Below are 13045 nucleotides of genomic sequence, written 5' to 3' on the forward strand. Positions count from 1 at the left end.
TGAGAAATGTGGAAAAAGAAATTAAATAATTCTAAACCCCTATTGTGGGTGGCACGGTGGCGCAGCAGATAGTGTCGCAGTCACACAGCTCCAGGGACCTGGAGGTTGTGGGTTCAATTTCCGCTCCGGGTGACTGTCTGTGAGGAGTTTGGTGTGTTCTCCCTGTGTCTGTGTGGGTTTTCTCCGGGTGCGCCGGTTTCCTTCCATAGGTAGGTGGATTGGCCACTCAAAAGTGTGTGTGTGTGTTGCCCTGTGAAGGACTGGCGCCCCCTCCAGGGTGTATTCCTGCCTTGCGCCCAATGATTCCAGGTAGGCTCTGGACCCACCGCGACCCTGAACTGGATAAGCGCTTACAAATATGGCTTTACAAATAATGAATGAATGAATAAAACCCTATTGTGATTCACCACCTTCTTCTATAACCTGCAGTAATCACAATTAAATATATGATATAATCAACTTAATCTCACTTCAACTTAGAATTTACAATATTGATTTTATTTCCCAGTTACACAGACGTGGTTCCACAATGAGCAACCTTCCATCTATAGGCAGACTCGGAAAATATGAAGTAAAAGGTCTGCTGCTATGTTTCCTACACATTATCAGGACAGTTTCAGAGGGTAAGTACAAACAATCCTACAAAAAATTTGTTTCTTCAATTTCAAATATTTGTCATATCGGTTAAGAATGTGTTGTTTACTGTATCCAATATGTGTGTATTCAGGATTAATTTGAGACATTTGGTTTGTTCTGAGAATCAGTAGGACGACCAACAGCAAACCTACAGATCAAATATTTTTCTTCCATATTTTCTTCTTTCCTAAGATACCTTGCTGGCTTACTGGAACAAAGTGAATCCACAGGACATAATGAATTTCCTCACACTTCTAGAGTGAGTCACTTACTCTGGGAATATATTAATTCACTTCTTGTTCAATCCTTCACAGCTATTCAAATGTATATTTTCTTATCACCACGCTTGGATGGCTTCCAATATCACCAGGTTCATCAAGAGTAAATCATGTAGATTTTGTTGTCTGGTATCGTTTTTGGTGTTAGTGCTCACCTTACTCCACGTCAAACAGTGAATAAAAAGAAGTCTTCTTTGGAAAATGAGTCCAAGATCTTACCAGTGTAGACAAATTCCTTCATGAACAATGACAACTTTTCCCTGAATGACTTCCTTAAAACGTCAGTCAGACAAGTTGAATCCACTGTGGAATTTTGTTTCTGTTGTGATTACAGAAACCATAAGTAAACAATACCCAAAGCAAAGCATGGGCAAGCCATGAGTCACACATTAAAAGCCTCATGGTGTGGAGTAATTCATAAAAATACTTTCCAGATTGCTTATTACTCTCTGAATTATAATGCCAAGAAAAGCTCAATTCCTAGACAAGCTTGGCACAAAAAGTGTTTAACCAGTTGCAACATTAGTGTCAGTAAGTCACGTCATTATATTATGAATAAGCACAAAAAGCAATTGCTAAACATAATTATTCATGTGTTTGTGTAAAAAAATTGCTACAAGAGCTTGGAGCCAAAAACCCTTTTGACTGTTTCTGTCCTGCATTTATCTTTACATTCCAAGCTTTTATTGTTTCAATAAATTGTATTCTGTTGTTGTACAGGATTTGTCTTGTCCAGTTTCGTTATGTTGGCAAGAGGAACATCAGTAGGTATGGATTTGTACAGACTGCTGTGTTTTCCATTTTGTCACTTTTGGAATAATTTCCAAACATTGGTAATGATATCTCCTACTTGTGTAGAGGTCAGGAGTCCTGGGTGTCCAAGATTTTCTCCTCAGACAGAAAGTCTCAAACAATGCCAGTAATGCGTGGCCGGTCCAGCCTTTTGCAGGCGAGCCTTCAGCAATTCAGCACCATGGAGGCCTCTTACACTCTCAACATGGGTAATGTCCATCATGTCACAGATTACAACTCTGGGTTAGGGTTAAGGTCATTGCCTACATGGGCTGTGTCTCCACATACTTGTCGTTGATTGGCATGCAGGTAGTGGAATAAATAAATCAACAGATTTACCTCTACAATTTACTCTTTACAACTACTACTTATTTGTGGCTCAGATTAAGCTTACATATTTAAAAACATTAAATGCATATGTTGCTTATATATTTTGTACCATTTTAAGAGACACTTTTCACATCTGTTACTTTGTTTTGGCCCAAACTGTAAAAGTGAGAAGGTGTGGACCAAATCACGTAGGAACGTTGTAAACAGATTCCATGTTGTAAATTTAGCTCTCATTGCTTTCCCCATTATTTCAATGAGTTATGTTCCACCAAACTGGTCTTACTTTAGAAGATTTCTCAGACATGTTACCATATCAACTGGCCCAAACCTGAATATTATTTTACTACAGGTGGGGGTCCCACAGAAACAGAGATTAACCACCAGGCCTTGTTAGAGGGTAACATCTCTACAGAAGCCAGCCTCATTGTGTTAGACACAATTTCCCTCTTCATACAGAGCTTCAAGGTAATACATGCGATACTTGTTAAGCTTTGTGTTCTTTTTTTACTCCGAAACAGTAACAATGTTGTTTTATACGTTTCTTATTTTTACCCTTTTCTCACAGAACCAGCTTCTGGACAGTGATGGTCATAACACTTTAATGAAGAAAGTGTTTGACATTTATCTTGCCTTCCTAAGAATGGGACAATCAGAGGTGTCCATCAAACATGTGTTTGCCTCACTCAGAGCCTTCATCACCAAGGTGAACACAGGCTAGATAACATCTGCTTTTTTTTATATTTATGGCTTCATGAGACTGTATAATGCCTTTACACAGTAGGTTTTTCGTAAAAATTCAGTTATACTAGTAAAGGATCGAGTTTTTATGGCACATGAAATGAAAAATATTGTAAGCAGTCAAGCATGAGAGGGAGTGCTATAACCTGAGATCTTTAACGGGTTCTGTTCTGAATCTTTGAGCTTTTTCTCTTTTTTCTCAGTGAGCCAATCTGTTTGTACCAGTTATGATGGGAACCAAGGCTGCGTTATTCATAGCAGTCTCAGTCTAAATAAGGACAGTGCCAGAACCAGAAAAATGGTTAATGTCAAAAAATATATTGGTTTATCCATTGTGAACATCAGGTTAATATCACAGTGATAGGATGCCAAGTTCTCTCTGTAAGTTAAAAGTGAGCATTATGGAGTATGGCTCCAGAGCCGTCCTGCTGAACTGGTGAACATGAGCCTCAAGCTCAACACAGCCACAGAACCACACAAACCTAGCGTTTTTGTGTTTTTTTTTTTTATTTCTTTGCGATTTTCTTTTGTTTACAAATCACAATGTGTCTACTGTGCCGTAACTTTTGGAATGGAAACTGAATCAGTTTTCTGTTGGTCGAAAAAGTGTAGGCACCCCACTACTGTCTTGTAAGCACTGGTGTTGTTGCTAGGTTTCGTGTATTTTGTGGAGTAGTACCAGAAGTGCTTTGGTCAGAGTGCAGTATTGGCAAAGTCTGTCACAGCCAGTCACATTACAGGGTCGAACTAACTGTAGAATAATAGTTCATATGATATGTACATTGAAACAAAGCTGCTATTTTGAAATTATCATTGATTTTATATTTTTTAAATGTATTTACCACTATTTATTAATTAATTATATTGTCTATAATTATGTGGTAGATATTGCAAATCCTGATTTATATGATAAATAAATCTAAATGGTAAATTTCTATACAATGCTCTATTTCACAAAAAAACACTTCAGATTGTGCATAAATTGTTAGGATTCTCCTTCAACTATTTGTTTTGTACATTACAGGCTTAAATTCTTTTAAAATCGGCCACTGTACAGGGCAGCCAATAATGAGAGTTATTACTGACATAAATTGGTCTTAAAAACACTGTAACAAAAATTCATTTCTTAAAGGAGACATTCATGACTGTAATCAGAAAACACTTTTTATAATGTTGTGGTCACTCTGATTTCTTAAAATCATTTACCCCATTTCAGTTTCAAGTAGTTCTCTTCAAAGGCCATGTGACCTTGTGTGGATCGCTTTGTTATGAAGTGTTGAAGTGCTGCATGTCGAGACTGGGAATCGTTCGTGGAGAGGCAGCTGGCCTGCTTTACCTCCTCATGAAGAACAACTTTGAGTACACAAAGAGGAAGACCTTTTTGCGAATGCACCTACAGGTACAGTGTACCATGCCCTTTGTATATTGACTTCAGTCCAACAACTGGGTGTTGAAATCATTTGTGGAATTTTATCACAATAGTTGATTCATTGGTGCCCAAGTGAATGTCATTGGAAACAGAAAGTTGTTCGTCTTGGCACATATTTTTGAGTCAATTGTTTAGATACATCAACACAAGAGTAATGCTTTGAAGCTCCCTTCCTTAGACATAAAAAAAAGACTAAACTTTCATCCAGTGTAACTTTTTTCATTCTTCTTAATGAGGGAATGAATTGAAACCAGCTTCCATCCTTTGAACTCCGGTAGCTGAGTACTTCTAAATGCATTTTAACAAAGAGAATGAACAGCTTGAAATCAATCTCATGGTATGCATTTAGTTTTTATCTTTTCCAGACTTTAGAGATGAGCCAAACAAGAATAGCATAATGGTGTTACATATGGTTTGAATATGTCAAGAAATGTCTGCATTTGAACATTTATTTAAAGCTGTGTTTCTTTTGGCTCTTCTGTAGATTATTATTGCCGTGAGCCAGCTAATTGCAGATGTGGCTCTGACAGGCAGTTCACGCTTCCAGGAGTCACTCTCCATCATCAACAATTTTGCCAACAGTGACAAATACATGAAGGTACAGCAAAATTGTGCTGTTTGAGGTCTTTGAAGAGAAATAGAAGTTAAATAATTATAATATAATAGAAGTTAAAAAAATTAATTTGTGCATTTAAGAACTTAAGTTTGTTTTACAAGATATGGAAATTTAAAATAATTTTTAAATGTTCTATGAAAAAAATGTGTGTGTTGTGTAGACTACATCATTCCCAACAGAGGTGAAAGGCCTAACTAAGCGCATCCGTACAGTTCTTATGGCCACTGCTCAGATGCGTGAGCATGAAAAAGACCCAGAGATGCTGCTGGACCTCCAGTACAGCCTAGCCCGCTCATATGCTAGCACCCCTGAGCTCAGAAGGACCTGGCTGGACAGCATGGCACGAGCTCACATCAAGAACGCTGATTTCTCTGAGGTAACTTTCAAACAAATCACAACTTTTTTTTTTTTTTTATCACTTCTGTACCTTTTGTTAAACACTGGAACATAGACCACTAGTGGGCCATGAAGTACATTTTGCTGTGTCCTTCTTAAGTTACTGGTCTCTGAGAAGACAAACTGTCTCAGTCCAGTATGCTAGGCTTTCTCTCTCTCAGCTCGTAGCAGAGAGTGTATTTAGACAATGGAGAGAATTCCAAACATTGAAAAGCACAAAGTGAAATGAGGATATTGCTTGTGACTGCTCAATAGGTGGGTAATATAGACTTATTTTTGCTGTTTCAGCTCACTTAATGTGGAAATGTCTCCAAACATTGGAGTCAGCTAACTGCATTACCAAAAGTGCTACAAAACTAAACAATTCAATTTACAAATCAGTTTCTATTTTAATTCAAACAGTGGATAAAACTTCATCCAAATACAAACAACAGACATTTTCCCCTCAAACACACCATTCCACATTAAAATACACTTAGCTTCTAAAAGTAACCAACCAGAGAGAACTGCAATTACCCACAATCACAGATGCTCCCTTTAAGGCCTTTGTATCAGTTTCAAATACAAGTGGAGGTGTTGTGTACAGAAGCATTTTCTTTAGCAAAGGGCAATGGACTATAAAATATAAGCTCATGCATTTGCATTGAAATAACATTACACAAAAATTAATGGAGATATTTGACCTACAAAACATAACAATGACTTTACTAAAGTTGGAGGAAATATGTTTGACCTTGATTTCTTCTTCTACCATTTAAAAACCAAAGGTATAATTGTTAGGAGCTCAAAGTTGCTGGTTTTTTTTTAACAATCACACACACTGTTTATTTTTAACAATTACACAAACCTGTTTAAAGTTGAAACACAGTAATTATTTTGTCTTAAATGCCGCCATCACATTTTCTCTACATTCATGAGTTGTCATGCCTAGAGATTAAAGAGTTAAATGGTACGTGTGTTAGAAATGCCTTCCCGAGTTTAGCAGAAAGGAATGATTCATATCTTTATGAAATTAACACAGTCCTCCTGGAGCCACGCCCTGTGACTTTGCTGTTCTTATCTTTGCCATTGTGTTCAGTGTGGTAGGCTGTGAGGGTTGCATAATAAATGCTCCCATTTGGCAAGCAGACTTATTGAGCATTGTCAAATAAATCCAGATTTGCTCTATAATAGGAAAGTGTAGTTGGCATATTCACATTTACTGTCATGATGAACTTCTGCTGATAGGCTTTTTTGATTTCCTGATTGGGATTTTGCTTTCACTTAAGCATGTACATAACTACAGCTGAAGCACATGCATAACTGCTGATAAGAGTAGCATGTAGACTATGAATGGTATTTAATTATGTGTTCTGAACTTACTTGCGTGTACAACAGCAAGGTTTCTGCATGTTAGTCATAGCATAAAGGGCAAGGGCAAGCCCAAACCAGTTTGTTGTGTTAGAACTAGAAACCAGGGTTATCAAAACTGCCAACTGTTTTTTGCTCAGAGGATTTGTTTTTTTCTTGTAAACATGTAACACCAAAATATCAGGGACCAACAAATATTTGCTGCATCAAATTCTTTTTGGTTTATCTAATTATTTTTAAAATATTCCATGAAAATTACAGAACAATTTAATGTAATTATTATTTCAGTTGAATTCTGTTTAAGTAAACATACGTCTTAAACGTCTTATACGTCTGTTTGTTCTGCTGAGAAACTTATATTTAAAAAGATGCATCATTTAGTTAAGAAAACAATATTATTTGCACTATATGGCACGCAAATTATATTTGCATCAGTGACTTTGAAGCCAGTTCTTTGTTTCTTTTGGAGCAACGTAAAAAAAAAATCTCATAAGAAAAAGAACATATGGGAAAGTATGGACATGTATATAAGTAAAGAGTTAGTAACCAGATCTGTGTATAAGGCTTTCGGTCACTTTTAAAATAATGAAGGTACTTTGCACAGTTTGTGCCTGCATTTCCTTCTTTTCACATGATATAATTTATTTATTTTTTTGTTCTTTTGTCTATAGGCAGCTATGTGTTATGTCCATGTTGCAGCATTGGTGGCAGAGTATTTGCACAGGAAAAGTAAGTTTCTTCCTTTTATTCGTTAAAATTAAAATTCATCTGTTTTTTATTATTAGTGCATTATTCAGTAGTTTAATGGGCAAGTACAACTGCAGAACAACTACATTTGACAAAGGTAAATCATTGCATGATATACTTAGCAGGGGCAGTTCATTCACTAGGCAATGGGCCGACACACTGCCAAAAGGTAAAGGAAGGACCTTTTTTTTCCTTTCATTCTACTAAAGTAAAAACCCCTGGCTTTGTATTAACCAAGCTCTGTCAGGCAGTTTGTCCCACTTCTAACTATCAAAGTCCACCCAGCATTAGGTTTTATTACGTACAGTCCTTCCTCCATTTTTTTGAAAATTGCCCCAGACTCTTGTCATAAACTCTCATGTTAAGGCTCTTTTTTTCGAGCTGCAGGGCCTTCAGTGCATTCTCAGTGGGTTCTTGGAGGGCTTTCCTCAATGTACTTTGTCAAATACAAGATGAGGGTATATAGTGAATAGGGCACTGATTAATATAGGGCACAACCCAGCTATCAAACTGATCAGTACGACTTCCATAAACTTCACAATACCCTTTATTCTGGAACTCCTGCACCAAAAATAAAATACCTGAAGACTGAAAAGTGAAAAATGTATAGCATTTTATACGAGTAGTGATAAAGCTGGTCTCTCTTCAAAATACTTGTGAGGGCGACTCAGTGGCAATTTTTTTTGTTTATGACCACAGTTGATTGTTAATTCACTGTAGAGGCAAAGTAACTTTATTAAAGATGACATTTATAATGAACTCCTGGATAAAGCCCTCCACAAGTACTGTACAGTATGTAGATAAACGTTTTATGAATCTGGTGGTTACTGGTGGTATTTCTATATGAGGTGACCACAGAAATAAAACTCTTCAACATTAAATGACACTATTAAGTTAGATTCCTATATAATAATGTTATGTAAATGTATGCATAATCAAAGTTCTGGATGTAGGTTTAATGAAATGATCAGAGCATATGGATGGCATTAATATAATGCTGGGAGCGTGGAGATCAAGTTACACTAGATCTTACACATTTGCCTGTATTGTCAATAAAAAAATCTAAAGAATGTAACTCAAAAACGATGCAATATGTCTTGTGGTACTTAGAAACAGAATATGCATTGTGCCATTGGTCAATTTGGTCATGTAAATATTAGTTCCAATGCAAACAACCTATGTGCCACCAAATTTGCATAACTAGAAAACAGATGAGGAGTTCAGTTATAAGGAAGAGCTGATCACAGTAAGAACCCTCAATGACCCATAATTTTGATTTTTAAATGTCATTGATAAATGGGATATTTTCGTATATGTTTTTAAAACAAGAATGTGTGATTTGTTAATGCTTTTAAAAATGTATGTCAAAATTAAACTGAAATGGTTTCCAATGTTTTTTACACACCAACTTGTAAATATAAACCAGTTATGTTCATTTGAGGCCTTTTAGTTTTTAATCAATTGAGCATATACTATGTTGCAAGTTTTCAGCTGTCAGTAGTCCCTGGTCAGATACTCCTCTTCGTGATGCTCTTTGCACTTTCAGTAGGATACAGATCTGGATAGCAGGAAAAACCAGTAAACCATGTGTACTCTGTGTCTACCAAGCCACAATGCAGATTGATAATAATAATAATAATAATACATTTTTATTTGAAAGCACCTTTCAAGTGACCCAAGGACACTTTACAATAGATAAAAAAAAAAAAATAAAAAAAAAAAAAATAAAAAAAAAGGTCAATAAAAGGTAAATGCGCATAAAAACATAAAATGACCATAGAGACATATACATAATATCATCCATATGCCAGTTTAAAAAATGAGTTTTTAGTCTGGTTATAAAAACATCTAAAGATGAAGAAGCTCGCAGTTCGTCAGGAAGACTATTCCACAGCTTTGGACCCGCAACACAAAATGTTCTATTTCCAATGGTGCTTAGCTTAAAATGTGGGACCTCAAGCAAATGGAGGCTTGAGGACCGAAGAGTACGCACTGGAGAGTATGGTTGCAGTAGACTACTTGGGTAAGAAGGGGCAAGGTCATGCAAGGATTTAATCACCAACACAAGCAATTTGTACTGTATTCGGTACTTCACTGGAAGCCAATGAAGACGACTTAGGACTGGAGTAATATGCTCCCAAGATCTTGTATGGGTCAGCACCCTAGCACCAGAATTCTGCACATAAAGCAACCTGCTCAAAGCCTGAGCAGGGAGGCCACACAACAGAGCATTGCAGTAGTCAAGTCTAGAAGTGACAAATGCATGGACTATGGTCTCGGCAGCAGTGAGAGAGAAAAAAGGGCGAATCCTAGAGATATTTTTAAGATGGTAGAAGGCTGTCCTACATGTGTTGTTTATATGTGAGTCAAACAATAATGTAGAATCAAAAATTACTCCGAGATTTCTCACTAGTGTTGAGGTACAGACAACAAAACCAGGGATACAAACAGTAGTGTCACTAAGCCTCCTGACTGTTGCAGGAGAAGCAATTATGATGGCTTCAGATTTTTTATTATTTAAGATTGATGGCTGGCATTGTCTTGCTGAAATAACCATGGATGTCCCAGGAAAGATGTCAGTGTATGGTCCTCTACATCAGCCTTAACCGCCCATTCTGTTGTAACTGACACACCCCCAAACCATGTGGCTTTTATGCCTGGAAGTCCTGTCCCCCATCAATTGCTAAAATGTGGACTCATTTGACCAAAACAGACATTTCCATTTTCTTTCTGACCATCTGGGGTGGGCTTGGGCTCAGAGAACTCAATGTTTCTCTATAGGACAGATGTATGTCTGCTCTATGTATGTATAGACTCTGGTAATAACAGTAACAGTTTTCTGAAGTACTCCTGAGCCTATATGCCTTTATTTATCACAGTAGCATGTCAGGTTCTCATTCAGTGCCATTTGAAGTCTCAAGAGTCATAAACATTCAGCTATGTTCTCTGGATATCCTGAATATTTCCACAGTAGTATGTATGGTGTGCCATGACCTCTTTGCTGGCAAAGAACAAGGTTTGGTGGATATTACTTCTATCATTTAATATTGAACTTCTTCTTGTGGAATGTTTCAAAAAGTTTTTGGCTGATTGTCAAACTTCCAAATTAAGTGTTTATTAAATAAGTGTTTTTTAAGAGTGTGCTACATCCATGAAAGTGAGCTTTTTCACTAAGCACAAGTAATGCAAGACTGGTGTTTGCAAATTATCACCACAGCAAAAGCTTAGATTTTTGAGTGAGTTTTCTCTGGTAAGATGGAACAAAAATTGTACTATGGAAATTGGTAAAAGGGTGTGGCGTGGAGATGGCAGCGTCATGTTCTGAGGCTATTTTACTTCAAAAGGGACTGCTGTAAATAGGTGGAATAATTAATAAGCATGATTACTCAGAAATACTGGAGAAACACCTTAAGGCAACAGCCAGAAAAATCAAACTTCTTTGCAATCACATGTGGTAATCATAGAGTGTGTGGGCTGAACTGAAAAAATGTTTTGAGTAAAGAGAACAACAATATATATATTGGCAAGAGAAATAGACTAACACTCCAGAAAATTATTGTGGAAGCTTGTGCCAGTCTACCCTAAGCATTTGACTCAAGTTAAGCAATTAAAAAGCCAAGCCACGATGTACCAATTAGTGTATGTGAACTATTAATCCATTATTTGAAATGACATATTGTGGAAATCAAGAACATAAACAAATTTGGTTACACTTTACAATAAGGGTGCATTGATTAACATTACATACGAAAGTGATAAACATTATTAAACGGATAAGTAATGTCATACCTAATAATTACACTAGTTGAGATTGTATTAAGCATAAATTATAAAAGAAATGGTTGATGTAGTAAAATTTACAATGTTACAAGGAATGAAATGAGGAAAATAAACAAGTGGGAACATGGAATGGACAAGGTAAGGAGTATATTGTAGCATGTAATGATATCTGCAGTGCATAAACAAAAAGGCCAGTGTCAAAAACAACAAACAAACACTCGAGCTAACCAACCCACAAACTTACCTAACAACACATCATGAGAAAACAAAAGACAATTACTTACCAATCTCTTTAACCACAAAACACACACATAAAACCCATACCAAAACAAAATGGCGACCAACCCGACCCTGGTGAGATGCATACAAAATGAGCTTATTAACACAATATTACAGAAGAGGGTCAGGCTTAAAAGCATACTCTCAGAGAAACTCTGATATTTAGACAAAACAACAGAAGGAGACAAGGCTGAGCACTACAGTATTTATGATTCCTGTGAAGCTGAAACAGATTCAAGCTAACTTTACACAAACTCAGAGTGGACTACAGAATGATGCACAAGTCAGGGAGAAGGAGCAAAACCCAAACCAGGATGACCTGCAGAATTTGAAAAAATCACACACACACACACCAGTCCATGTTTTGCTCCTGCAATGGATGCGTTATGCAGTAGGTGATGTTTCAATTAGTTAATGATTATCTGAGACATTACTTAACATTTTAATAACAGTCAAGATTGTTGTAAGGATTGTTATTTAATGTTCCATCCATCCATTATCTGTAACCGCTTATCCAATTTTAGGGTCGCGGGGGGTCCAGAGCCTACCTGGAATCATCGGGCGCAAGGCAGGAATACACCCTGGAGGGGACGCCAGTCCTTCACAGGGCAACACAGACACACACACATTCACTCACACACTCACACCTATGGACACTTTCGAGTCGCCAATCCACCTGCAACGTGTGTTTTTTGGACTGTGGGAGGAAACCGGAGCAACCGGAGGAAACCCACGCGGACATGGGGAGAACACACCAACTCCTCACAGACAGTCACCCGGAGCTGGAATCGAACCCACAACCTCCAGGTCCCTGGAGCTGTGTGACTGCGACACTACCTGCTGCGCCACCGTGCCGTAGTTAAGACATTACTTAACCATTTAGTACTGTTTATTACTGATTTAAGCACTGTTAATTAATGTACCCTTATTGTAAAATGATACCTTAATTTCACACAAAAAAAAGTGATGTGTAATGTGAGAGTCTGTGAAACATTTAGTTTGAAATTCATTACTCTAGGTTTGTTAATGTTGGGGGGCTCATGCAGCATGGTTTAATAATGTGCACTTGCTTTATAGAACTGTTCCCAACTGGACTAGCAGCATTTAAGAAAATTACCTTCAACATAGATGAGGAGGCTGCAATGAAGGAGGACTCAGGCATGCAAGATGTGTACTACACTGAGGTACGATTTATTGTTTTTGAGCATGATAAATGTGAATAGTGAATAAAGTGAACCACTGAGAAAACAGAAATTAAAATAAGATGTATTTTGTGAAAAGAATAATGTTTATCTCTTTTTAATGAAGTGGATGCTTCTTCAAAAAACGTATTTAAGTACGAAGTTAATGCAGGCAAAACATGATAGTATCAGCCATACCTTATTTACACAAAGAAAATAGTGAATTTATAACAATGTGATACAACTAAAATTAGTTTTGTGCGTCTGTGTGTGTGTGAGAAACAGGATGTCCTGGTAGAGCAGCTTGAGATGTGTGTTGAGGGCTTATGGAAAGCTGAGCGGTTTGAGCTTATCACACACATTTCCAGACTTGTCATCCCAGTCTATGAAAAGCGCCATGAGTTTGAGGTAAGCAGATTTAGGGATGGTTTGTAAATTGCTGTGTTAGTGTCTGCTTTCAGTAGTGCCATTATTTTTATTTCACACCCCAATA

At 37.1% G+C, this 13045-nt stretch overlaps 1 protein-coding gene across 2 annotated transcripts in view; it reads left to right on the top strand.

The window, feature by feature from the left end:
* The window catches only part of dock11 (dedicator of cytokinesis 11), a 72244-nt gene that overhangs the window by 47937 nt on the left and 11262 nt on the right, over window positions 1-13045 (top strand). For both annotated transcript variants that reach the window (XM_066680467.1, XM_066680468.1), the window contains 12 exons: window positions 509-623; window positions 829-895; window positions 1635-1682; window positions 1773-1915; window positions 2386-2501; window positions 2602-2739; window positions 3991-4173; window positions 4688-4801; window positions 4980-5195; window positions 7237-7294; window positions 12449-12555; window positions 12838-12960. In XM_066680467.1, the coding sequence (XP_066536564.1) occupies window positions 509-623; window positions 829-895; window positions 1635-1682; window positions 1773-1915; window positions 2386-2501; window positions 2602-2739; window positions 3991-4173; window positions 4688-4801; window positions 4980-5195; window positions 7237-7294; window positions 12449-12555; window positions 12838-12960 (1428 nt within the window). The remainder of the gene's footprint in view (window positions 1-508; window positions 624-828; window positions 896-1634; window positions 1683-1772; window positions 1916-2385; window positions 2502-2601; window positions 2740-3990; window positions 4174-4687; window positions 4802-4979; window positions 5196-7236; window positions 7295-12448; window positions 12556-12837; window positions 12961-13045) is intronic.

The sequence above is a fragment of the Hoplias malabaricus genome, chromosome 9, assembly GCF_029633855.1.
Source record: "Hoplias malabaricus isolate fHopMal1 chromosome 9, fHopMal1.hap1, whole genome shotgun sequence".
Taxonomy (NCBI): domain Eukaryota; kingdom Metazoa; phylum Chordata; class Actinopteri; order Characiformes; family Erythrinidae; genus Hoplias; species Hoplias malabaricus.